Source organism: Folsomia candida, unplaced genomic scaffold (genome assembly GCF_002217175.1).
Source record: "Folsomia candida strain VU population unplaced genomic scaffold, ASM221717v1 Fcan01_Sc007, whole genome shotgun sequence".
Lineage (NCBI taxonomy): Eukaryota > Metazoa > Arthropoda > Collembola > Entomobryomorpha > Isotomidae > Folsomia > Folsomia candida.
The window spans coordinates 638871-664896 of NW_019091199.1; the positions used below are offsets into that span (position 1 = coordinate 638871).

The 26026-nt window shown below is 39.2% G+C and overlaps 5 protein-coding genes and 1 long non-coding RNA gene across 10 annotated transcripts; 5 read left to right on the plus strand and 1 right to left on the minus strand.

Annotated features, from left to right (window-relative positions):
* The first annotated feature begins 161 nt into the window (after positions 1-161).
* LOC110852783 lies at positions 162-11484 on the plus strand. 2 transcript variants are annotated; one of them, XM_022100898.2, is made up of 25 exons: positions 162-429; positions 513-560; positions 667-824; positions 897-1064; positions 1161-1436; positions 1520-1920; positions 2001-2444; positions 2525-3054; positions 3136-3443; positions 3555-3776; positions 3843-4300; positions 4378-4559; positions 4641-4814; positions 4922-5079; positions 5150-5324; positions 5396-5683; positions 5769-6113; positions 6187-6383; positions 6467-6690; positions 6778-7209; positions 7296-8238; positions 8326-8770; positions 8866-9229; positions 9294-10586; positions 10657-11484. In XM_022100898.2, the coding sequence occupies exons 1-24, from the start codon at positions 369-371 to the stop codon at positions 9802-9804; spliced, it is 7512 nt and encodes a 2503-aa protein (XP_021956590.1). In that variant the 5' UTR covers positions 162-368; the 3' UTR covers positions 9805-10586; positions 10657-11484. The 2 variants fall into 2 exon arrangements, with proteins under 2 accessions (XP_021956590.1, XP_035709313.1); XM_035853420.1 differs by having other exon boundaries at positions 10672-11484.
* Positions 11485-12546: 1062 nt separating this feature from the next.
* Positions 12547-14060, minus strand: LOC118436137. The gene is made up of 4 exons (XM_035853423.1): positions 13879-14060; positions 13465-13792; positions 13139-13379; positions 12547-13057 (listed from the first exon to the last, which is right to left on the minus strand). Exons 1-4 carry the CDS (start codon positions 14036-14038, stop codon positions 12698-12700), a joined length of 1089 nt encoding a protein of 362 aa, XP_035709316.1. The 5' UTR covers positions 14039-14060; the 3' UTR covers positions 12547-12697.
* Positions 13188-14514, plus strand: LOC118436138. The gene is made up of 2 exons (XR_004835237.1): positions 13188-13297; positions 13470-14514. It is a non-coding gene; the product is annotated as an uncharacterized LOC118436138 (long non-coding RNA).
* A 3951-nt stretch (positions 14515-18465) lies between these two features.
* On the plus strand, positions 18466-20976 carry LOC110852784 (translation initiation factor eIF-2B subunit delta). Of its 4 annotated transcripts, none has more exons than XM_022100901.2 (4): positions 18466-18727; positions 18902-19049; positions 19336-19554; positions 19624-20976. In XM_022100901.2, the coding sequence occupies exons 2-4, from the start codon at positions 18914-18916 to the stop codon at positions 20889-20891; spliced, it is 1623 nt and encodes a 540-aa protein (XP_021956593.1). In that variant the 5' UTR covers positions 18466-18727; positions 18902-18913; the 3' UTR covers positions 20892-20976. The 4 variants fall into 4 exon arrangements, with proteins under 4 accessions (XP_021956593.1, XP_035709314.1, XP_021956594.1 ...); XM_035853421.1 differs by having other exon boundaries at positions 19342-19554; XM_022100902.2 differs by lacking the exon at positions 18902-19049 and having other exon boundaries at positions 18467-18727.
* A 437-nt stretch (positions 20977-21413) lies between these two features.
* LOC110852051 (endoglycoceramidase) lies at positions 21414-23728 on the plus strand. Its single transcript, XM_022100017.2, has 6 exons — positions 21414-21799; positions 21892-22058; positions 22135-22210; positions 22385-22594; positions 22684-22726; positions 22803-23728. Exons 1-6 carry the CDS (start codon positions 21490-21492, stop codon positions 23623-23625), a joined length of 1629 nt encoding a protein of 542 aa, XP_021955709.1. The 5' UTR covers positions 21414-21489; the 3' UTR covers positions 23626-23728.
* A 225-nt stretch (positions 23729-23953) lies between these two features.
* LOC110852176 (bacillopeptidase F) lies at positions 23954-25916 on the plus strand. Its single transcript, XM_022100165.2, has 5 exons — positions 23954-24645; positions 24752-24982; positions 25070-25181; positions 25253-25329; positions 25405-25916. The coding sequence occupies exons 1-5, from the start codon at positions 24072-24074 to the stop codon at positions 25836-25838; spliced, it is 1428 nt and encodes a 475-aa protein (XP_021955857.1). The 5' UTR covers positions 23954-24071; the 3' UTR covers positions 25839-25916.
* The last annotated feature ends 110 nt before the right edge of the window (positions 25917-26026 follow it).

A 26026-nucleotide genomic window follows, 5' to 3' on the forward strand; every position in this document is an offset into this window, starting at 1 on the left:
ATGTTTTTCATCTTTCCTCTAAACAAGCTCATGCAAGAGTGAATAAGAACAGCCTTATCAAAACTGTGTACAACACGACGCCGTCAGCGAGCTACATACATGCATAAGTCTTAATGTCACAAACACTAAAATCAAGACGGTTATATGTACATATTCATCTAAAGATATTCGAACTTGTGTGTCAAAGATTAATATTAATTAGGGGAGGATCTCTCTGTAAATAATTTATTTTTGCTCTTGGTCTGCCAAATCACGATTGATTACTTATGTAGTTGTCATTTGGTCATCATCAAACCGGCCGTACGCGTCAAGACCAATGTCATGCACAATTATTAAAGTTCGCATTGCTACATATTCTTACAATAGAGATGGAAACCTCACGAGCTGTGAGATTATGCATCCGTGTTGTGATTCTAACAGTTATATTCGGTAAGTTATAAAGTTTATAAAATTTATAATTCATAAAATTTTCAGGTTTACCATTATTTCCATAAATATGCTACTATTTTCAGTCCAGGTTTTGTCGCATCACGGCTGCGATCTCCCAACTTGCGATCAAGGTTGTCATACATATATCTCAGTGTTAACAATTTGTGTGCATTCATATTGGTAAAACAATTTAACAATTACGTACTATTTTCACTCGTCAATAAAATTCGAGTACAGGTAGTAACGAGAGAAGAAATTCTCACGAATTATGGTACAATGAGCAGCCTGGCTTTGTGCATTCGCACATCTTCAGGATTGAGCAGACAAGTTCGATTCAAACAACAAATTGGCCAATTGTGAATGAACCACCGACATCTCTACGCGACGTGCATGGCGTAAGTCCGGTGACAATTATTTTGTTCGCCGCTATGTATTAGCATACGTATTATTTGGTTTCATGCTTGCAGGAAGTCATGGAAGATGACAACCAAAATGAGGGGTCTCACGATGACCGTGCGCATAGAGACAGCCAAACTGCAACGATCACTGGGTCAATAGATCTAGTCCGCGGAACGGGTGCGATGTCATGCACCGCGTCCTTTATTGTTACAAATTCCACCATCATGTTCAAAGACGTTGGTACCAGATTTTACATATTAGATATTTAAGTCAAATGCGAAAATTATTTACTGTTGACTGTGTAATAATGCAATTTACATACATCAACGCAGCCGAATAGAAATGACACGACCTCTCGACCACTCATTCTCGAAGGCCCGACCATTTTTCCTTTCATATTTTTTTCCTCTGATCCTGAGGAGCAAGATATTCGAAAAGAGCTTCATAACATTTGCGTTCCTCAAGGCGAAGATGTTTGGAAAACGAATCTGAGACGCTCCCTCGTGTTCATGCTCGCGTCCAATGTAAACCTGTATCAAGACCTAAAAACCAAAGGACCAAAGGATTTTCATCGAATTTCAGAAGAGGAAGCTCAACTAATGAACGAAGTACTACATACATAAACTTATGAGCAAGTTTCAATCAAGAATATTTTGCATGTCAAAAAATTTGCTTGTATATATTTTTATAGACTGACCTGTTTGGTCCTAGCGAAGAGGGTGTAACCAATTACGGAATGTATATTTCTGACAATGAGACATCACCCACTGGACTCATGAAATTACGTGTGAGTCCCCACACTGCTAACCCTCACCAACTGACAGCGCTTCGCACACTGTCCAAGGAAATCGACCTGCATTATAAAAACTCAACGGTTGTGGAAGAACTAAGGACAAAGGCTCCCGTCGACGTGGTGGATGGATTTTATTCAGACTGGATGAAAATATTGGACCCATTCTCCAATTTTGGTTTGACCCTTTGCTATCAAACTTTTAGGAACGGAATGGTCGATACTGCCCACTGTGGGGAGCTGCAACGAGTCGCAACACAGTCTTACCTTGCCGTCGATGTCACCACCATGGCAGAAATAAAGTGAGAGTTTAGAGGGAAATAAGTACATATATGATGGAAATCCTATATCTTTTTTAATAAAAAATTCATTCTTCCCTCAGAGCAATCAAGAAAGATAGTCCAATTCCGGCCAACACAGCGCAGTGGAAATCTGATGGTGTGCCAATGAACAAAGTGTCGATGAAATATGACTCATTTTCTACGATTCTCAACAGCGACGCAGCCATAGTTCAGGACTTCTCAAGACTCTTGTCCGAGCTCTGTGAGAACGTTGACAGCCCAAAATCACTGCTCGACTTTAGAGAGAGAATTCGAACGATTATGCCTCTAATTTCTACAAAAGTACTGAAAGAACAGTTCGCTATTTTGAAAGAGAAGCATTGCGGTACGACATCAGCTTTTTTGAATTTGGTGTCTTCAACCCCATCCGATGACTCAGTGGAGTTCATGGTGGACTTGATAACGAAAAGAGACGACGCCGTCAATGAGGAAATATTCGCCAATTTCTTGTGGACGGCAACATTAATGCCAACAACTGAACGAGAGTAAAATGATTAAAATATACATACGCGCATAGTCAGATTGGAATACTAAAAAATTGATTTCATTGTTTTATTCGGTCCAGTGATTTTCAACGCTACGCAGGTCCTCAATCCATTGAAGCGTTGCAAAAGCTGTTGGATGGGAAAGAGTTTTATCATCGTAAATATGGGATGTCTGATTCTGAATTTTTACTTCATATGGTTGGACTTTTGGACAAGGAACGAAAATCGGAGGAAATTGAAGATATTGTTCCTGGCGCAATGTACGTTTTAGAAATAGCAGCCTTCATCTCCGCCGTGGAGAACAATGGGACAGATGACTCCATCGATCGTGCCACGCACCTCCAAATAATTCGAGCTCTTGAAAAGTATAGTCAACAAATTGACCCGAATAGTGACGACGACGATGACGACATAAGTGACCCATACGAGCGTCTCATAGTGAGCCATCCTTGCTCCAAAAAACATGCCACATTTTTAGCACAAATATTGGAGGATGAGAAATTCGAAGAAGATTTAAAGATCATGGCGTACTTGTTTATGAGAAAATGCTACATTCCAGAATGGAGAGAGATGGTTAAAGGGTACGTCAAGAGCAAGAAGGCAAACGAAGGTACGCTTAATTGCATTATTTCAAATATTCTTGGTCGGGTGGGGGGTTTAAAACACATTGTAATGCAAAACTATTTTTTAGAGGTCGTGCACTTCATCGTGCAGCATGTCGAAGCAATCTCAGAGGGGTACAATTCTCTCCAGTATGCAGATGACGAAGAAGAAGTTGCATCTGCAGTGGAGTCCACAACGGGAAATGGGACCAGTGAGCTGGGTTACACAATCTTCTCAACGAGTGACACAGACATTAAGCTTTATGGTCACCGAGAAGTTAAGAAGGCTCAGATCGGGCTTGAGATTAATGTCGTAAAAGGAAGAAGCTTTATCCCGAGGTTGGTCAGGATGCAGGTGCAAACGTTTGGGAACGATGGAGAACAAACCAATGTCGAAGTGCGGGGATGTTTAAATACATAATTATAGTTAATTGTAACTCAAAATGTACACGAGTTACGTGCTAACCATGCATATATTTGACTATTGCATGAATGTTACGTATTTCAGTTAGAGCTGTTGAGGCTGGAATCTGGCAAGTCGAAAGAACCTGAACTTTTGGTGACATTCAGTGAAAATAGCGTGGCCATGTACACCACAACAATTACGTTGGACCAGTCAAAACTCCTCCAACTTTTGCAGGATGGCAGTGAGTCTGCTTTTGTAGATTTCCTTGCAAGCTTCTCCATCATGAATCGACCGTTTCTTACTAAATTTCTGCAAAACAGAAAGGTTTGAAACACATATCTTAATAATGAAACTGCCGCGTTAATAATTTGTATATGTAAATGATTCAAGTTGGAGGTTTTCAAACGAGTCCTATTTCACGAATATCGCCGGAACTTTCCAAGTCTATCTGGCCTTCCGATAAAATCCAGAGTCAATTTGGACTGGATTTTCTCGCACAACTTTACCAATCATTACGAACAAGGGATTGATGGGGAAAAGTTGTACAGTTTAAGGTTGAACCCGGCCATTTCTTGTCAAATGTTAGAACAAATCTCTGTCGGATTCGGCCACGATGAAATTTTGGGGTACCAACTAAGTTCCGGAATTAATTTAAACTACAACTTGGAGTTGGTCCTATCCCGAAGCAAGGATGGCGTGTACAAAGCCAAGATTGGTTTCGGACGTGACAAATCCAAAGCAAAATACTTCGAATTTGTGAGTATTAATATTTTGAAGCTGGAACGATATCAAATACTGCTTGATTCCTCTGACGTCAAAAAATCATCTGGACATATTTGGAAGTCAAAGTGTGTATCGCATATGAAATTATATTATTGGTTATCACAATCGTGATTTATTTGAATTATTTACTATTTCGAAAAAGACATGGACCCTCCGTCGACCAAGTTGAGCTGGAGACATATTCAGACCTGCTCAAAGACAGGATTTGTAGAGCAGAGCACGAGTTGCAAGGATTATTTGCATCGGGACCACTTTTTCTCTCAGGCAGCTACCTTTGTGATATACCGTCCGCAATTATTTTTGAACTTTCACCCACCTTTGACAGTAATTCACTTTTTCATGTATATTTTAGATAAGAATTCCAACTTGCGAGTGAATTTATATATATTTGCATAAATTTTGTAGATCAACAAGTGTCGCTTGGCTTGAAAGTCTATCCGGAAGGGGGTTACTCTCATCATGACGAAATTCCTCATTATTTATGGAGGATTGGAATACGTAGAAATCAGACCGAAAACTTCAGGTTGTACGACTTTCATGTTCAGTTGGTAGATCCATCCAAACACCATGAATTAAATGGTATTAAGTACATTATAAATTTATGTGCTATGAATATGAATATTGGTATTTGTACATATTTACGGAGATAGTGAATTTTTTTAATTGAGTCATGTTGTTTCAAACAGTCACTTTACGATTGCAAGGAGAAATCCCAATGGAACAAGTTTTGACCGTTAACTACTCGGGAAGTAAGGGATCGTATGGGTTCGAAATTTATAAGAAATTTTCGGGCTATTCCCAGTACCATCAGTCTCCAAGAGGCGAAAACCAACGAAGAAGACGGGTACAGATTTTTAACACTATTAGCGCAATAATATTAGACTCAATTATTGCAATTGGTGTTTATATTCTAGTCGACTGCAGCAGGACTTGGAAAGCTTACATTTGGGATTACGGCATGGTCACCCATTCCTGGTTATGAAAAAGTTAATGTAATTGTGGGCGAAATGAGTCATGTTCCCGAGAAAAGTATTCATGTCTTCATCGAGACTGAAGGAATTCATCCGAGTCTAAATTCAGAGCTGCAATGTAACCTGACATATGTGCATTACTCTCATGAAAAATGCTTTATGTCATATTTTAGCGATCCATGATTTCAGACACCATGAGTAAGGATAACGCAGCTACCGTAAACTTACCCATGTCCATCGACGGTGAAGACTACACAATTCCAACGGCAGATAGGATTAAACTAACATTTGAGATGGAAAATGATGAGTTGGGTAAGTTCACGTTAAAGAATAATGTCCTCAAGTTCCGTTCACCGGTTCCCAAGCAGACAAGGGATCGACTTAATGGAACTTTTGAAATTACCTACGGGCGGAGGGAGTGGAACACAATTTCTGGAGACTACAACGCTTACATAAAAACTTTTCCAACTACAGAGGGTAATATCCCAACATTTGCTTTCACTAAAAAAAATATATATGTAGCACTATAATGTACATAGGCATTTGTTTTTTTCTGCCAAAGACGAACAGGATGGTTGGGTCGTTTCCATGGATCTAAAGGAAAAGGTCGTTTCGAAAGACATGGGGGTTCAGTGTGATATCCGGTTTTCCCAGTTTGCAACCCTGGATTTTACCTTAGAATCAAAGTGTCATGAGATAAATAGATATGAATTTAACGTCAACCTGACTAATGACACCGACTGCATGAATGGAACCCACAGGGCTAACTGTCATAGTGAAGTGTGGTTCAAACATAGTCCCAAGAACGTCGTTCAAAAGGTTACGTGGGAACTTGACAAAACGTTCGACGAGGTCGAGAAGGACGATGAGGGGTGTCGACTTTGGAAAATAATAACAAAATTGGATGGTCAGTGATCCATAGATGTCAGTTTTAAATATGGTGGTTGAGTACGAGTCTAAAATCTTAACTTGGGTTCTAGTGGATCTGCCTGGTTTCACGTTGGTGCGGTACTACACAAAAGAAAATAATTTCAAGAAAAGCATTTCGCTACTTGAGATTGGATTCCAATTTGGCTTAATTTTCGAGTCTTCTTCTTTGTGGAGTCGCGTGTTTTATAAAATCGATGAAGTAACTCGCGATTTTCATCCACGCCCTCAAATTGTATTTGAAGTGTCGGTACGAAGTAGACAAATTATTGAAATCTCACTACGCATTTATGCAAAAATTATGTAATGAATTTTTATATAAATTTTATGAAGGCCAGAGAAGCGGATGGTGCGAACTACATGCTTTTGCTTGAGCAAAAGTTGGTTGTAATATCAGATCTGTTAATTGACTACAATGGAACCTTGTCCTTGCCCCGAATGGGATTAAATTACAAGTTGGACGGGACGCTGGAGCCGGCCTACGCTGGAAGCTGGTTTATTTATAAGGGCTTCAATATTGGTATTAAGACAGACCAAGAGGGAATTAAGCCTTATTCGTAAGTTGTACAAATGTGTACTAAATTATGGATGCACGATTGCAATCAAAATCTCAAACTTTCTGTGTATATCCACATTCTACACAGATTCTCTTTAAAAGAAATCTCGGACGAGGATTCGGCCAAGCACTACAAACTTTTACTTACAGGACAGCATCCAATTTTTGATTCATCCGTAAAATTTCTGAAAGCAAAGTCACCTGAAGGTTACCTAATGTCTGTAAAGTCATCAGTTCCTGGATTTTATAATATAAAGGCAGACATGGGTTCTGGAATTGCGCATTTTGTACTGCACATTGACGGCGAAGAGCTAAAAGTTCAGGGGAAAATTGGTTGGCCAGGGGATGCTACCCAAGATACATTATTCATCGTTAAATTGGATGCCACCAACGTTGAAACAGGTCAATCTGTGCTCAGCTTCAATTCTCTTTCTGAACTCAAGCACATTAATTCATCAAACTCGATATATTTACGTGATTTTCAAATCATTAACTTTCCTGACATCCTGGTAATATCAAAGTAAGTCCTGCCTGTAGTTTTACGAAAGTGTCCGAATATACATATACATATGTGCACATAAATATAAGCGATTGTATCTTCAACAGATCTGATTTGCTGATCAGCTACCCAATTGGAGCTCCCCCAATTAATAAAACGCTCGACGTTTCATTCCAATTGCTTCCCCATGAGGAGCCACAGCGTCCAATTATAAGCACGTCCCTCGTGGACGGAATCTCTGGAGACAAATATAGTGCCCAAATTAGCTCACAAGTCAAATGTTTAGAAACGTCATGTGATATGCCCAATCTCGTCGTGGGTCAGTGGTTGGTTCTCGAGAGGCCTTCCGTGACGCCCTACACTTTCAGCTGGACAATGACACCTTCCTACAAGGAAAACAGCCAACGACCACTCTCAGCCAGAAATCGGGTCCTTTTCAATGATTCCCTAACTCTTCAGATCGAAGTCCAGATGTCACACCACGGGTTCTTTTGTCCCGAATTTGATACTGAGATTGACTCACGATTTGTTGGGACCCGTAAAGGTAGATACTGGGCAGAGTACAATGGCGATAAAGAAAACCCATCGATGAGGGAAGTTTTATTCCTCAACACGACGGCTTCTGTTAGTTTTGATTTCTTGGTTAAGGCTGCCGGCGTGCAAAGTTTGGCGGAGAGAAATCTTCACGGTGAGGTCACTAGGATCGAGTACGAGAACAAGGCGGACTCTCTGTGGGGTGGCTACTTCCGAACCGCGGGTGGAAGGCGGGATGACTTGAAGCTGCACTACAATGTGACTCTTCAAGAAAATAACTCACGCCATCGCTTTACTGACACTACGAATTCATCTAATCCTGCACAAGCCTCAACACGGATTGAAGGCTTCCTTCGAGACGCATTGAACTCGAGGATGTTTAAAGATAGATTTACAGAAATTGGTTGGAGTTGGATTTCAGGGATTGATGGCGAAGATTCAGATGAAGATATTAAAGATGTTTCGGAAGGGACTCATCGGGTCAACGTATTTTTCGACAGTTGGCGTAACTTTGAAGTACGTATTAAATTATGGCATCGTACATAGCTAGGAATATTTTAGAATTTTTTTTAAAGGGTACGCAAATTTTTAACATTTTCTTAGCTACAAGCGGGGCACACGATAAAAAGCATCTTGGGAGATTATTCTTGGACTGACAAGTTGTACTCGGTCTACCCCGCCGAAGATGGCTTATCAGAGGGCACTTGTGGTATCCAGTCATCTAAGTTGTTCAGTGGATCTGCGAAGACCAAGTTGGGAGGAGTGGAAACCATGGTGGAAATTCTGTACCCTATGCTGCGAACTCGCCTGACTTCCACGTACGAAACTCCTGCACCTGAAGCAGGAGACCCATTCATACATATAAAATACAAGCTGAAATGCTCCTCTGTACTTTTGAACGAAGACATTTTGCTGGATTTTAATTCCGGTACAGCCCACAGCTCTGCTGGTGTTGAATACAAGACATATCTCGTTTACAACACCCCGTGGATTATCAAGACTAATTTTACCAGCCACATCAAACGACAAAAGGGACAATATGCAGATCGTAAATATTTTTGAATATTTAAAGTTTTCTAGTGGCTGTGAATTGTGCCTACGGTAAAATTAGATCTTTTTCATGTTTGCTTTGATTTTTGACAGTACACGGAGAATTTGTGACGCATACAGCAACCTCGATTCAAGATCCAAGCCGATATGGCAGCAGAATGGAGTGGAAGTCGATTTCTCTTATACTTTATGAAAATCAGCGTCAAAGTGACCCTATATTTTTGCATTACGATTACGACACACAAGTCTCAAGATATTATGCAACTAATGCAAAATACTCACCGAGCTATAAATCTTCAGGATCATTCTCGTCAACTCCTGGACCTGCACAGCAATTGCTTCAGCTCCGTCTGGACAAAAAACGCAGTTGGAATCCAGATGATTGCATTATTGAAATTAATGAGGCTATGATCCGATTAGGGCGCCTTGTTGACGCCAAGGAAATCAAATGCCAAGAGTAAGTGTATTGATCATAATAAAATTACTATTTCGTGATTTTTTATAATTATCTTGCTGGACAGGCTAGAAAGTTACCTTTCAACGTTGCTGGATAATGAGAAGTCATATGACATGGAGAATATTATAAAATTCTATAAATCCAAGCTTGCTTGTGGTCGGTGTCGACCAAATGGGGATTGCAAAGAGTCGGTTGGACACTTTCTACTAAATTCAATACAAACTAATGAGAGTGTGGACGCACTCAGCTTAAAAAGTGGACAGTTGCCAGCGTCAATTCAACAGAATAACTTGATCCAAGCAGTTTGGTCGGAAGAAGGATCGTGTTCCTCGGAACGTGCTGACTTCAACCTTTACAGGACGAACAGCTTGGAAAATGGGGACAAGATTTGCGCCATGGCTTTGAAGGACTTGGGAGGTTGTTGGGCAGGGCTGAAGGCTGCGAAATGTAACAAGTCTGCCAAATCTAAGGGGGCCAAGCTCTGGAAAGATATCGTTGCAAATATGAATCCGACAGCAATCAGTGGGACGGCGGATGGTATAATTTCATATTTGGTTTGGTTTTTCCACATGTAGAATGTGTAGAAGGACTATTTTTATGCGACAGCCATATAGAAGAAACAGAATGGTTCATTGTTAATTTCTCAACAAATAAAAAAGTTTGTAAGGCATCAAAAGTAGTTGCGTGGATCACTATTAGATACATGTACATACATATTTGTCCATTTTGTTAAAAATTTAAACTGTACTTGGGGACTTATTACATAAATATACAAAGTTAACCAACTGCCTAGGCGTACGTATTTATTCTTATTTAGTTGCTCATCAATAATTCATTCTGATGAATCAAATATGTTATTACAGAAGTGTGGTTACTCAATGAACGACATTATGCACAATAGCAAAATGGATATTGTATTAACTATTAATATGGCGGACCAGCGTATGAAATTACCATTAATCGGCTAAACACCCCTTGGTAAATGCTCATTATGGATTCAAATTGTCGATTATTTGTATATTTTGCACACCTGCTTATTTTATCCTTGACATTGGACTAATGTTCCACGAAAAATGAGACTTGTTTCTTTCACGATTCCTACATACCAAGGCGTTTCTTTAACAACTCCTTCGTAGTCCAATTAATTCAAGTTTAGTGAATTTGAGTCCCAAAATGTTACAATCAGTCCAGTTTCAAACCTTTTTGATTGCCATCTTCATGTTATATCGCTCCAATGCCCAACTGGCCCCTGAGACCGACGAGTATGAGAACCAAGATGAGAACGAAGGACTTGAATTCCGACTTTTGCAAAATCGAGTTCACAAAACGGTCCCATCAATTCTGCCAATAATAAATGGTACGCGCACACACAAACATTTAACCAGAAACGTTATACACGGTATTTATGACTCTCAAAATTTTATCAGCGAACCTTTGGACAGGAATCCCATGCTTCAATCTGAACGAAACATCCTTTTACAGTTCAAGTTCGGGCGAAAGTATAAAATGCATATGCGGGAAAGCAACGCGATCACAACTTCCCGTGGTTCGAGATTACAAAACTTGGCAGTGTGAAACGACTTCGTTTACTGGAAAAACAACAACGAAACCCCGCTTTAGTCTGCTAGGACGGAAAACAACCACGAAAAAGGTTGTACTCCACAGAGTGGGTACAACCACCGCAAGGTATCAGTTTGGTGGGGTGAAGTTCTCCTTCCCAACCTGGAAGCCTAAGAGTACCACTCAGAGACCGGGATCTGGGGGAGAGAACGCTGTCGGTGTCGGTGGTGGTGGGGATGGACTTGGATTTGTAGAAAAGCCGTATCGACCACCCCCACAACAACATCAGCAGGAGCAACTCCAGCAAAAAGATCCTGGATGCAACTATTGTGTCCTTCCCCCAGGCTCGTCATCCTACAAATGCACTCCTGCATGGAGTTATGAATGCGTGGATGAGTTGAGAAGATTAAATACTAATCAGAGACCGGTGCAGTGTATGGAAGATTTTTGGACGTATAATCAACACACAAAAATTTGCCATTCACAAGACACGAATCAACAAATTTACATGGTCATTGGAACAATCCCAGACTCTCAGACTTCAATATAGTAGTCGAAACTGAATATTACACAGTTTGACAATGGTAAATTAATTAGCTTATCGTGAGTCATAAATGGTCGTACTGTGGTGCAGATAAATATACTTATTTAGCTTTACTGATTGAGATTTATTAAATAAATTACCTCGAAAAACATTCATAGCAATTAACCACTTCGCCCCTATAACGACTATGTGGCGTATTTGACATTTACGCCGAATACGACTATGTGGCGTAAGTTCCCTTGGCTCCGAAATACGACGATGCGTCGTATTGACCCTTGACAACGGATACGACTATGTGGCGTATTTTCCGTTCCCACCGGCCTACGACTATGTGTCGTATCCAGAAAAAAAATTAGGTCATTGCTCTTCCAAGTATAGTTTTAGTCAAGAATCCGCTATTTGGGCGGGAAGATGAATTGCCTCTTCGGAACCAATGTTATAAAGGGAGGTAAAAACAATTTGAAGCCAACTGGCTATTTCTAGCTAACACGCCCGATCTTGAAAACTGCTGTTGCATGGAATTTACATCCCATATTTAAACAGCAATTTCAGATAAAATTAGTGAAATTGTTTTTCTCGGATTTCGAACGCCCCAACGACATTTTGGCGGGAAAACTAACCACTGGAGCCGATGAAATCTCGTTGGGCGGGAAAATTAAGAGATTACCTTAAAAGTAGCATATAATTTTCCCGTTAAAATTGAGTTATATTCAAAATGCGCTAAAGTATGGTTTCGAACAGTTGATGCTATAATTGTTCATTACCACTGCTATCAATTTAAAGTCACTGTAAGAAAACGTATGTTTTCCCGCCCTAAGTATGCGTAAATTCTATCCATGTTAGATGTACAAGAAGCAATTTTACACATTTAAGTCTAATCACAAAATTATTTATAGCCGATGTCACGAATTGAAAGCCATATGCTATGTTTAATTTTCCCGCCCAAATAGGCTTCTGGGGCCCTTGAGGCGCTATAATCGATTTTTGCGACTATATGTACTATTATGCATGTATTAATCAATATTTGTGCAGCTTTCCATACAATTACAGCTATTTTTAAATTCGGCGTGTTGGCTATTTTCGGCTATAAACATTAGTGGTTCGCAAAAATGCACAAAGGCAAATTACAACTCAAAATCCGTTCCAAAATGGTTATTCGCATCAACTTTCATAAACAAGTGTCCAGAATAATTCCGGTGGGAACACCATTTTCCAATTCATCTCCCAGTAATTAACGTCATGCAGTAGGTGAAAATTTCGGGGTCAAGGGAAGATAAAATTCGCCGTTACTAGGGGTGAAAGGTATGAAAATATTCGTCTCTCAGGGGTGAAGTGGTTAATTTGGTTTGAATTTACATGACATTTTAAAACTGCTCAGCCAATAGAACTGCAAATGAAGCACTCTCCCCGATATGCCATGTGTGCTGCCGATTTGGATAATAATTGGCGAAAACATTTCTTTTAAAGTCATTCAAAATCTTTGACGATTCGTCCCGCGACTCGTTAAGCTTAACAATTTCCCACAATGCTACCCATGGAAAATCGTCCGCTTTAAGAGTTGTCCAGCGACTTAACCAATTTGCTTTAAATTTATTGTAGACAGCGGCTCGTTTATCCCCCAACATTGCATCTGGCAGTTTAAACACCATGGGCCACATGTTCGATGTTGTATTCGCATAAAATTGGTTCCAGTAGATAGGTTTTGCATCTTTGTAATATGCAGCCTTGTGATTTAAGACAGCAGATTAGCCTTCGCAAACCGTTTGCAGCTCTAAAAATCTACAAAATTATGTAAGACTCGTTACTTGGTATTCATTTCGTTTTGCATTCCACAAGTTGTAGTAAATGCCATTCCTTATGAGCTCAGCCCTATAATGGTAATGTTCCGAATCGGGGTTATCCAAGTCAGCCAACATAATCCCGTAGTCTTCCAGGCCTTTCCACACTTCTACATTGTCCATGAGGTAATACTCTTTGTAATTTGGTTTCGCATAAGTAAGACGGAGAGTCTCATTATACGTAATCCAGATTGCATTGGCTATTTTTCTGAGACGACAAAGGCACCAGCATATTATTTTCATTTATAACCATATTTATTGGAAAATGGAATTTGGATAACTTATCAATTTACTTTAGTTGTTGCAACTGTCCTGACACCCAGCCCCTGTCCCCACTGGCGTCCAAATAGCTTTTCACAAGGGAGAGATACGTGGCGGCGTACGAGTCGGTTGAATCTGCAGTCAAATTTGAAACCACGGTGTCGCTCGTGTCAAGGTGATGGTCATAAATGGTCCCGTCCGCATTCAGATTGGCGATATACCATTCAAGGTACTTTTTAACCTTGGCCAAAGTTGGGCCAGAGGTGTTTACTCGTAGCACATTTTTTAGTGCCAAGTTCGTAACGTATGGTAAAATGTTCACAATTTGCTGGGGATTTCGAACATTTTGTGGTATGCACCCTATGTATAAAATTCTTTAAGTTGTCCATTCTCGAGATTACAGTGTACATATATGTATAAACTTTTTAGTACGCCAGATACTGTACCTGATGGTCGTTGCAAATTAAGAATCCAAGTTACTTCTTGGTCGACAAGGTTAATATTTCCAGAAACTAAGGTGAAAATGGTTATTATTATTAATATTGCGATATGGGGAAATTTGCCCAAGTTATTCGCCATTTCAAATATTATGCTTGCGTACAACATGTCAAACGTAGAATATGTACATCCTAATAACCTTTGTTTTTATAGACAATTGTATCGCACTAATTTTGCTAATACATGGTTTTATTATTTCATCCATTTTCCATATCATAAACAAAGTGCACATGCGAATTGATTGATTAATTTACAGGTTTTAATTAACTGTCGGATGAGCGTCAATTGTGTTTTTTTAATAGCTCTGAGCACCACATAATTACTTTGTAGGTGTATCTTTATTAACCATATATACGATGCATATCCAAGAAATAAAATTAGTGGTCAACTAATTACATAAATTAGCATGCAATCATAATAGTTTCATTCAAGTATGAAAATAACCTTGAAAGGTATATAAAACGCATTTGAAATGCTTTTTGGAAAAAATTATGTAAATGATTTATTATAGTGTCAACAAGCAGCTTTTTGATAATTTAATAATCAACATATTACGTATGAAAGCTAAAAATATTTAAATATATCACAAGATTGCGTATTTAAAAAATGCATGGCACATCAGTTAGTAAAAAATAAAACATGAGACTCAATAAATAAATTAGTACGTATTTCATACGTATATGTAAATATCTTATAAGGATATGCAATGCATTATGCATTACTTGTATTATTAATATGTTCCTTTCTGACATTTATTCACCGCCGGTCAAAGATAAGTACTGCCCAAGGCATGATTTCCGGCTAAATTGAAACGGCTGTAGCAAGTCTTGCCAAAATCACCTTTCTTAGATTTTTACTCTAAATTTAGTTTATAATGTTAACTAGCTCTTAGCGAAAAAGCTAAGAAAGGTGATTTTGGCAAGGACCGCTACGACGGCACAAAGTCAGGTCGGATTTTGACTTTTTGGGATAGAAAATAATTAAAAAATAAATTTTATAAGTGTTTCGTTGTCGTGAACAACCTATTTTCACTGAAGTTCTATCCCTCTTCTTACAATGCGATGGTGTGAAGTGTAACCCTCCGATTTGGATAAAATTTCGAAATCATGTGGTCCATGTCAACGTTTCTTGAGGCAGTTTGTGCGATGGTCAGACTTTGTCAAAATATTTGAGGTCAAAGTTGAAAAATGGGCGATTTTTAGCACGGGAAGAGAATGGAAGTTGAGTTTGCTACCTCTACCTGGTAAAAATCACCCGTTTTTCAACTTTGACCTCAAATATTTTGACAAATTCTGACCATCGCACAAACTGCCTGAAGAAACGTTGGTTGTATTGACATGAACCACGTAATTTCGAAATTTCATCCAAATCGGAGGGTTACACTTCATACCATCGCATTGTTAGACTACTTCGAATAGCCCGAGCCTATGTAACTAAGTCCGTCTGTCCTTCGGTAAATTGATAAGTAAGTCTTGTAAAACTTACCTGATTGACTTGTAATTTTGTATGCACTTAATATATCTCAAATAAAGAATTCAGTTAGGAGATTAACCCTATGGAACCTTCTAGTTTTGCTAAAAAGAAATAGAAGAGGAATTTTATAGCCAAGTTTTAAGGATTAAAAATGATCTTGCAAGAAAGCCAATTTATGGATATTTTCCAAAGTCTAGATGGGTGACCTACATTGATTTTTGAAATTAGTCGGAAAACATTAGTATGTGCAGTGTTTATTTAGCCCGAATCCGGGTCATAACCCGCTTCTAAAATTTTGTCAGATGATACAACTAAGGGAAACTTCCTACTTGCCAACAGATTTCGATGCCTTTTTGATGTGATAGTATCCCATGAGTGTACTAAACAATCAAGTTGCTTGACTCCAGAGTATGGGAGCCCAAGTTTTTCGGGCATGCCATGCCCAGCCCAGCCCACGTGGGCATTTTATTGCCCAAGAAATTCGGGCTGGGCTTGGCTGGGCATTGCAAAAATGCTGCCCAGCTACTCTCTGCTTGACTCACTGATCACACCCGCCACAGCCACTCAAAAAGCCAAACAGATGAATAAAATTGGATATTATGCTAGATATTATGGAAAAATTTTTTTGCCAAAAAATATCCCGGTTTTAGTAAGGACAAATATGGTCACCCTATCTCGGTGTACGAAAAAATTTAGGGCCAACGTATAAAAATTCAGAAAAAATATCTTTATCAACTAATAAGCGGTTTCTTCCCGATTTAGCCCTCTCCCCCCACAAGTTCGATGCGAAGTTTCGAGATGGGCGAACAATGTATTTTGCAATGCGAGAGGGAAGTTGAGACTGGGAAAAAACTCGAACCCACTCTTCTTATTTTGGGCAGGGTATGCCACCCCGGGTTTTTGGGGTATTGGGTATTGCGAGTTTTGGTGGGTTTTGGGGTAGCAAATTTAACAAATACCCCGACTACCCGCAAAAACCAGGTAAAGCCCCGGGGTATGGGTTTTCAATAGCAAAACCCCGGGGTTTTCCTTACCCTGATTTTGGGCTTATTTTGTATTATTTCCCAAAAACAAATAACCTTTCATGAAGTTTTCTAAGGAATTTGGACTATTAATATTCGCAGAAAATCGTACTAACTACTATTCATAAGCGTCAGAAATGTTCCTATAATGCGGTATGCAAAATTTCAGCTTTTCGACTAATTTCCAAACCCAGTGGGGGTCACCTTGTTGGGTCCCCTGGCATAAAAATCTTACAATTTACATATTTCTTATTTGTTATCTGATCTGCCCCAACAGTTAATGCAAATTTAAGCCTTCTGTGTCCATTTTCGAAAATATGTGGGGGTCGCCAATTTGGTCGATGACATTCGTACATTAGTACGAGTTAGTATTTGTGTACATTAGTACACAAATGTCCCGAATTTTAGCCGTCTAAGACCATTTCAAATATTCTGAACCAACAACCTCACCCGATTTTAATACTTCGCCGATGAGCCATTCAAATTCGTGTATAAAGTTCGAAATCAATTTGACAGTTTTTAATCTAAATTAAGTTTAAATGATGGTCTACAAGCAGGGTTCGGAAAAACCCAGGGTTTTATTCAAAAAGTATCGACCCAGGGGTTTTAATGGGTTTTAATGGGTTTTTTGGGTTTTAATGGGTTTTAATGGGTTTAATGGGTTTTATTGGGTTTTATTAGGTTTTACTTAAATAATACACTGAAAAAAATTTTCACAACTATTGCAACCCAATTCCAGTCATACATATGCAAATCCTTGTCCATGTTAGAATATGTACGTATCTGTTCATATTAACTGATGACAATTTAATACTATTTGGGACCATAATTAATTCTTTTTCCTGAATACTACCTCTCATCATAATGAAATCCAAGTTGACCAGAACAGCAAAAATCTTGTCTTGTAAGCAGTTCATGTGAAAATGTCCCCCATACGACACATTTCCAAGCATACATATTGAAAATTAAAATATAAGCTTTTTCTACCTCCAACAGAACCTAAATATGTCCCTATTAGAGAGAAATTCAAACCAGCAAAAGCTTCCAGGGCTTTTGTGGTTGAGTAAAAATTCATAAAATTTGTAAAGTTTTTCAAAATTTAATGTTTCCAAATTTAATAGTTTTTAGCGATCTCAAGGTGCATTATTACTTCTGGAAAAAATCGAGTATTTATGGATAACGAAATACATTATTATGAGCAAAAAAAGTATATCCGTAAAAAGAACTTGTTATGGTCTAGAGTAGTATTAAATAATACATGATCAGTTAACCTATTCCGAAATTACTTTTCTGTATCACTTGAAACCTGTGATGGTAAGGGATGGATTCGTTGATTTATTCCTGGTTTCAAAACGTACAATATTAAAGAACTAAACTGCTTAGCTGCCGTAAAACAACTTCGTCTCACGTATGATAGATGTTTCCAGCTTTTAGAATATAGTTTTAAGGTAAAACCCAGTTAAAATCCATTAAAACCCAAATAAAACCCATTTAACATGGTAAAACCCAATGGGTTTTATTCATTAACAACCCATTAAAACCCATTAAAACCCAAAAAACCCAACCCAATAAAACCCTGGGTCGGAATACCCTGTCTACAAGGCCTGAATAGAGCCACGGGTCTCCCTGATAACAGACTTGAGCCATATTCTAACTCAATTTCTAATTTTAAACATAGTGCAAAAAGTTTCAAGTCAATCGGTTAAGGTTTATGGGACTTACAATTAATTTACAGACAGACGGACTTACATGGTTACATAAGCCCACCCTCGGGAGATATGTTCATTCATTTCTGAACCATATTACAAAATAGTTGCCAATGACGTATATTTTATCAATTTAAAAAATAAAATTCTTGAGCCAGGCCGAAAAACCAGCCTTGGAGAGTACTTTCCTTTATGATTAAATCCGTTGTTTATTTATTCATGATCATTAATCCGTCCAATCATCAATGCTTAATTAATACAAGATTTCCGAAAAAGTCATGAAAAATGCAACTATGAAAATAATACAACTGTCTCACTGCAGCAGCAGCAAGTTCAAACTGAGATCGGTTGCGGCCTGGCTGTTCATTTCACATTTTTTACCACTAAACATTGAACATATTTTAACATGTTGATTGCTTGCATTTTAAGTTAATTACTAAATATTTGTCTTTTTCTCTTGTAGTTTATTATACTGTTCATAGTGTATTCAAATTGTCACCTCTGATTGCCATATTCTTCATCGCCATTATTGCATTCGAAAATCGTATCCAGGAGATACAATCCTCAGATTTAAGGACGGGAAGTACCAACTGAAGGTAATTTTTTGTCTTTAATACATGTGAAATGCTGTTGTTGCATCATTCATATTTTGAGATTAGTTGTTATGAAACGTTCCAACTGGGCGTAGTGGTGACATAGTGATTGATTATTAAACTATTGTTGTAATTGTGGATAAAACGAAAAGAATAATGATTTGGAATGATGTGGAGGTTGGAGGGTTGATGGCGTCCGGCTTGGCGTTGGAGGACCGTGGGGGAGACGAGGAGGGAAGAAACGTCCTCCAAACTCTCGCCTCAATCAAGTCGCAGATATCCTCGGTTCTTGGCCTGCTCCAAACGGCACACGTGTCTGCGGAAGGTGCGGTCATTGTCTGCCCATTGCTCATTATTACCAACTTTCTGCTTTTTCCAAAATTAATCAAAGTCTCACAACTCTTGTTTTTATGATTAACTGTACATTGGTTGCCTTTTACGTTGAGCATTATTACAAGTTTGGTTTGATAAAGTATGCATTTGATACAAACGTAGAGCTGATTTAGTTTGTAATGTTACCATATATTTTACTGCAATTTCAGAATTTTTGATTTGTGTCCTTAAAAATAGCATAAATTAGTAGTCAACTCAATAGTAATTTTATTGACTAGGTGCAGCAGCAGCAGCAGAAATGTCATCACCATCCGCTACAGTGGCAACAACACTCCCTGTCGACGAGAGTGAGGCGATTTCTCGAGATGATGTCAAGGCACAGAGAGAGGCAAAGAAAGCGGCGAAGGCTGCTCGAAAGAATAAAAGCTTGGGTGGCGAATCCGTGACGGCAGATGGAAATAAGACAATTTCGACGCCGAAGAATAATGCTCCCAAAGGTGACTGACGTGTCCAACTCTCATCAGAAAGATGAAATTAATTTTAAAATTAATTTTTTCTGTGTTTAGAAAAGAAAGAAAAAGTCTCAAACCCTGTAGGAGGTCCGAAGGTGCATAAGGAACAAAATCTATCAAAACCGGATAGTAATAAGCCGAGTAAATGTGAAGATAAAGCAGAGGAGGTGTCCCAAGAGAAAAACCCACCTGCAAAACCCACAAACACTCCAGCTAAAATCAAGGAATCTATTGAAGCCGTCCCTGAACCTGAAGTTGTTAACGCCAAGTCATCCGCCACCATAGAACCTGCACCCAAACCACGCCCCACTTTTGAATCCCTCGTCGAAAAAGTTCACCCTAAATTCCGCGAACTTGGTCTTAAATACTCAAACTATATCCTTCGTGGTTCCAATCAAAGAACTATCGCCCTTCTCTCCACCACAAAGTCGTACATTTTAGGATATCGTACACCAGAGGGAAAAGGATTCAAGCAGGATCTTTCATCTCAGCTCCAATTTTATTACGAGAAGCTCAAGCTTTATCGGCCATATGCTGTTGGGATGACCACAGCGGTGGAAGGAGTGAATGCTGCCATTCGTGCATTAGAAGAAGGCATGTCTGATCCGCAATATAAAGAGGAACTCGAAGAGTGGGTCGATCGCTTCATTGAAGAGAAAATAACAAAAGCGGTGGAAGCCATTGCAGAAAAGGGCGCAGAAAAAATTCGGGAAGGGGACACCATCCTCACATTTTCGCTCACAGACGCAATTTATGAAACATTCAAACTTGCTGGAGAATCCGGAACGCGATTCAATCTTGTTCTCGCCATCACCAAGTCAGATCACTACCTTGCTGAGTACACCCAACTCAAGCAAGCCATGGGCGGAGACGTATTGAAAAGCCAAGTGAACATCAGTTGTATCAATCTCTCGTCCATTATGTCGTTTATTTCTTCGGTAGATAAAGTATTTTTAGGTGGACATGCTCTGTTTACAACTGGGGGAGTTATGGCACATGCGGGGGCCAGTACCGTAGCCCTTTGTGCGAGCCATCACAATATCCCCGTAATCTTCTTTTGCGAAACTTATAAGTTTTGTGACAAATCCCCAACGGATGCATTCTACTCTGATGTATTCCCTGAAAATAAATTTGGTCTTGCCGTTGATAAGGAAGTTGGGGTAGAGGATGACGAAGGTTTAACTGTAGCTCGGATTTGTTACGATGTGACTCCGGTAGACTTGGTTACTTGTGTGATAACGGATATTGATATGTTGCCGAGTTCTAGTGTGCCGGTAGTGTTAAGGGTGCAGGAAAGTAGACCCTTAACCAAATGTTTGTGACCATTTTAATTGTAAACGTTTACTATTAAACATACTGTATTCTATACCATGTCAAAAAATATTAATAAAATTTGTTTTACATATATTCATTGTTGTATTATTTGTTGCATTGTAGCAGAAAAATAGAAACCCCAATGTTACATTGACTGGTTGGAAAATCCTTTCGAGATAAAATATAATGCATCAATTTGTAACACATTTAATAGTTCAGATGTTATTTTCTAATTAAATGTTCATGGAAATGACTTTACACTCCAGTAATCACAAACTTGAGAAATATCTAATCGAATATAAAGTGTTTGTACAAATTAAGCATGCACTCTTGTCCAACGAGGTTATCTTAATCATTTTGTTAACAAGAACTCGTCAATTCGTTGATTGCCAGTCCAATCATTACGTTTATTTTCCATAACTTGGATCGATTGATTGACACTTTATAAAATAGTCTGTTAACTGATTATGATTAGATGTCCTCTTCCACACTCCTTTGTGCATGCCCTATATTATCAGATAATGAAGACATACATACACAGTTTAAGTGTTGCCAGCAACACTTTACGAATTCTGCTACAACGCTCGTCCTAAACGTTATTTAAAAATGTTTCTTTATACTTCAGTGCTAATCTTTTTAGGAACTGTGTGTTTTGGACACGGCCAAGAATCGTGTAATTGTGGTCCAGATGAATATCCACTTCCTAAAATTGTCAAAGTAAATCAAGAAACTCATCAATTCATTGATGAATTTGGTCGAAGTAGTTGGTTTCATGGGACAAACGTGGTCACCAAACAATTTCCTTTTCATCCTGACCTTGGTGACCCAAGCGTGTGTAATAACACGCTTCCCTCACCTTTTTGCGATGCAGATATGGATTATCTCCAACAACTTGGCGTCAATGTTGTCAGACTGGGTAACAATATACAGCCACGCTTTTTTTGCAGCAATCCTAATCGTTTCATATTTATACATAGCCTTTGTTACAACTTGTTTTACAATAAATAGGTGTAATGTGGCAAGGGGCTGAGCCTACACGTGGGATTTACAATTGCACATATTTTTGTGTAATTCATGGAATAATTCAGTCCTTGGCCAAGAGAAATATTTACACGTTGATTGATGTGCACCAAGATGTTTTAGCGAGACAATTTTGTCAAGAAGGAGTTCCAGATGTAGGTCTTCTAAATTACAAAATAAAAATCACGAGCACATATGTAAAGCAGTTAATATTTCCAATTCTCGGTTCAGTGGTTTGTACGGAAGGATTGGATTGCAAACGAATCTCTACGCTTTCCATTCCCACAAGCAGCTCCGTTCACTACAGGTGAATTGTTTTCGTCAAAAATCAATTAATAAGGCGCTGTTCGTAAACTTCGTAACGCTGGCTAACCATAGGAAGATAGGGATTTTTCCCTATCCTGCCCATACTGGCCAGCGTTACGAACAGCGCCTAATACCAACTACCAATTAATAATAATTATGACCCATGCATTTGCAGACGACAACGGTATTCCCGATCCGTGGGACCAGTGCTGGCAAATTGGTGCAAATTGGTTTCTCAGCTATTTCTCCGTGGCCACGAGTGACGCCTTTGGCAAATTTTATGCAAATTATGATGGGCTTTTGGATTCATTCGCTTTATACTGGGCAAAGATTGCTCAAGAATTCAAAAATCATAAAAGCGTGATGGGCTATAACCTATTGAATGGTAAACATAAGATTTACGCATGTGCAAAAACGCGTACAATATTGATCAAGAAAAAACTAATAATTGAGGTTGGTAACAATTTTATACAGAACCATGGGCTGGCGACATCTACGAAAATCCTGCCCTCCTGATGTATGTAACAAATATTAATTAATCGGAGTGAGTAAAATTGGTTTTTAAAATAACCCATCTTGTTCAACATAATCAGCCCTGGCGTAGCGGATGATGTAAATCTGGCTGCTGTATGGGAACAGGTCACTACTTCCATCCGCCAAGTGGATAACGAAACAATCATCTTTTTCGAAGGTGTCACGTGGGATATTGTTGACGGGCATCCCAACGTTCCTGGTGGCGACGGTTCAAAAGCCGCGTTGAGTTATCATTACTACGCTCCACCACAATTGGGACTTCATCCAGCCTTGCAAAACCGTGTCAAAGATCACGAACGTCTCAAATCGGGAGGAATCCTTACAGAGTTCCGGATGTGGGGCGGCAACGGAGATGAGGATGTGAAACTAATTGACACCCGGATTAGGGATACTATTGATGCAGCTGAAAAATATCTGCAGTCGTGGGTCGGTTGGGGTTTCCACTCCGTCGTTGATCGAAATCCATTAGTGAAAAAACATTATGCTCGAACATATGCGTCAGCAGTGGCCGGAAAACTACTCTCAACAGGGTTCAATGAAGACACTGCAGATTTCTATGCTGTCTGGGAGGTGGACAAAAGTGTAATTGAACCGACAGAGGTTAGACTGAGTCAAGAAACTTATTATGCGGATGGATACGAAGTTCGAATAATGCCGAGCACTTGGGCATCTTGGGAGGAAGTTGACGAGGGGAGGATGATAAAAATTATTTACAAGGATGATGTGGTCGTGGACAATGGAAACATTACGATTCGAATTTTTCCAAGGGACCCAACTTTGGATAACAACAGCGGTTTTTCCCATTTTTATTACGGACCAAGGAGCCTTTTGAGTTGGTTGACCTTGTTCTGTATGGTGTGGTATGACGTCTACCTTGGTTAAAAAGCTGTTGGATTGAATTAAATGACATACTTGTTAAATAATAAATACATATTTATTTATATCAAAAGAATAAAGAGCTGACGATAGGGACTAATTGCAGAAATTACTGATCATGCCACACATGTCAAATCAGTCCACCTGATGATGTTACCACTCCTCCTTTTCTAATCTGAGCCTAATTGAAATGTCACGTTTTACACGAGTAATTTATCAAGTACAAAGCCCGTACAAAGCAATTGCTGAATGAGATTAATCAATCACGAGGGAATGAAAATCACGGATAAACATTAGGCATCGATAACATTATTGTGGACTGACATCAATTAATTGGGCCAAAGTGCACATTGTTGATAAATTATAAAGTGCTGGAGAATCAATCAGTGGATATTTCATTTTCAGGAAGAAAAGTTTAATATATTCATCCATCCCGTTTTTCTTTGTTAAAAATGGCTTTGAAAGTCTTCTCGTTCCTGATTCTGGTAGGAATTGTAGCCTCCAGCAAGCCAGCAATAGTTCAACAAGACTTATGGGAACAAATTGTGACAATGCGTGGTTCTGCAAATGTACTTGTATCCTTCCCTCAGGATACCGGCATTCTGTCAAAAGTCGTAAACTCGTTGTCGCCAAAGGTGGAACGATCCACAAAGATTTCAGCCATAAAAAGTGCACTCGAAGCGTCAGCATCCCAGAGTCAGGAGCGGGTAACATCTTTTCTGGAGAAAACGGGAGTTATTTCTTACTCATCCCTTTGGATTTCTAACCAAATCTACATTCGCGACTTGAAAGCAGATTTACTTTATGAATTGCTCCAATTTGAAGAAATTACCAAGATTTCTTTAGAACGGATGCATAACACGTTCAATCCCGTAGGAGCAGCAGGCCCACTCTCATCAACACAGAATAGAGAAGTTAAGGCTGAATGGGGGATTTACAAGATTGAGGCGGAAGCTGCTAATCAATTACTGCGAAACGTATCTGGTGGGACCCTTCCTGAAATTCGAGTTGGTATTCTTGGGACAGGTTAAAAAATATTTACTTTCTAGAGTGACTAAATTTCTACTGTACTTAGGATTAGCTTAAAAGATTAATGGTGGTGGTGCTTAACCAATTATTTGCTTTCATGCAGGAGCCCACGCCACCCATGAAGCAATTCGAGACTCGTTTCTCGGTCCTTACGGATGGTATGATCCTCATGGCGTGTACGACCCACCGGTTGACGTCGTAGGGGTCGGCACGCATGAAATTGGAGTGATTGCTGGGAGCAATGGCGTTGGCGTTTTTCCTTCTGCAAAATGGATGGCATGTCGTGCTTGCGCAGATTTCTTTTGTGGAGATTACGCTATTCTTCGTTGCGCTGGTAACACATTTCATGTGAACAATATTGTTATAATAATTTATGTGTTCTACTTGTGGAGGTTTTGAACTTAATTAAAAATTCTTCCAGAGGTTTTTACTTGTCCACTTTATCCTAATGATACGCTACCCGATTGCTCAAAAGCACCACATGTTGTTCATGGAGATGTCTGGACAGGCCCAGGAGACGATTGGTTTGACAGGTACAGAGGTCAAATGTCAATTAGTACGTCATAAATGGCATGATCTTTATTTGAGAACTCTGACCTGATAGATCCCTCGAAATTTGGGAGGCAGCCGGAATAATTCCTGTCTGGCCGTTGGGAGGAGGAGGGCCTGCTTGCTCTTCGGGTATGTAATAAATAATATAATTGTATTTATTAACTTGTGTGCTAAGTTTGCTTATATTATTTATTTGAATTTTAGCTCGCTATCCATCAGAATCTGCAAAGGTGATCGCAGTTAGTGGGACAACGCCGGAAGATGTTTGGTACGAGCGGAGCAGTGCAGGACCTTCCATGACCTCTGGACGAATGAAACCTGAAATGGTCGCCCCAGCCACAAATATTTTGTCTGCGTATAATCTTGACGATACTACACTCATTCCACTGTCAGCAACTAGTTGTGCCTCCGCCCACGTGGCTGGCGTCGTTGCAATTTTGAAAGCCTATGATCCAAACCTGTCCTTCACTCAGATTTTGATCGCTTTGGCGCGTGGGGCGCAGAGGGAAGGGCTTGGTCTGTCTGTTGACGACCTCGTTTGTGGTGGAATCCCGGTTACGACGTTTCCAAATAACATTTTTGGATTTGGTAGATTGAACGCCCTGGGATCGTTAAATTATATTATCAAACACTTCTAAACGTTTATTATTGTATTCAACTGACAAATTATTTCCGAGAAAATTAAATTCGTGAATTTAATCAGTGATTAATAATCACTCATTCGCTTGGTAATGAATTTTATTAAAGGGTGAAAAACACTTAGGCATTTTCTCCCAGACTGCTGGAACTTGCATTATTATTTCAATGTCATATTTATTTATTTGTA

Excerpts from the sequence above, each read along its gene's own strand:
- LOC110852783 (XM_022100898.2), top strand. The coding sequence starts at position 369 with ATGGAAACCTCACGAGCTGTGAGATTATGCATCCGTGTTGTGATTCTA. Across the intron at positions 430-512 it reads GATTCTAACAGTTATATTCG|TCCAGGTTTTGTCGCATCAC; the intron begins GTAAGTTATAAA and ends TACTATTTTCAG. Across the intron at positions 4,560-4,640 it reads ACTTTCACCCACCTTTGACA|ATCAACAAGTGTCGCTTGGC; the intron begins GTAATTCACTTT and ends TAAATTTTGTAG.
- LOC118436137 (XM_035853423.1), bottom strand. The coding sequence starts at position 14,038 with ATGTTGTACGCAAGCATAATATTTGAAATGGCGAATAACTTGGGCAAA. Across the intron at positions 13,380-13,464 it reads GGACAGTTGCAACAACTAAA|AAAAATAGCCAATGCAATCT; the intron begins GTAAATTGATAA and ends TTGTCGTCTCAG. Across the intron at positions 13,058-13,138 it reads CAAAACGAAATGAATACCAA|GCTGCATATTACAAAGATGC; the intron begins GTAACGAGTCTT and ends TTAAATCACAAG.
- LOC110852784 (XM_022100901.2), top strand. The coding sequence starts at position 18,914 with ATGGCGTCCGGCTTGGCGTTGGAGGACCGTGGGGGAGACGAGGAGGGA. Across the intron at positions 19,050-19,335 it reads GGCACACGTGTCTGCGGAAG|GTGCAGCAGCAGCAGCAGAA; the intron begins GTGCGGTCATTG and ends TTTATTGACTAG. Across the intron at positions 19,555-19,623 it reads GAAGAATAATGCTCCCAAAG|AAAAGAAAGAAAAAGTCTCA; the intron begins GTGACTGACGTG and ends TTCTGTGTTTAG.
- LOC110852051 (XM_022100017.2), top strand. The coding sequence starts at position 21,490 with ATGTTTCTTTATACTTCAGTGCTAATCTTTTTAGGAACTGTGTGTTTT. Across the intron at positions 21,800-21,891 it reads CGTCAATGTTGTCAGACTGG|GTGTAATGTGGCAAGGGGCT; the intron begins GTAACAATATAC and ends TACAATAAATAG. Across the intron at positions 22,211-22,384 it reads AGCAGCTCCGTTCACTACAG|ACGACAACGGTATTCCCGAT; the intron begins GTGAATTGTTTT and ends ATGCATTTGCAG.
- LOC110852176 (XM_022100165.2), top strand. The coding sequence starts at position 24,072 with ATGGCTTTGAAAGTCTTCTCGTTCCTGATTCTGGTAGGAATTGTAGCC. Across the intron at positions 24,646-24,751 it reads AGTTGGTATTCTTGGGACAG|GAGCCCACGCCACCCATGAA; the intron begins GTTAAAAAATAT and ends GCTTTCATGCAG. Across the intron at positions 25,182-25,252 it reads GGAGACGATTGGTTTGACAG|ATCCCTCGAAATTTGGGAGG; the intron begins GTACAGAGGTCA and ends CTGACCTGATAG.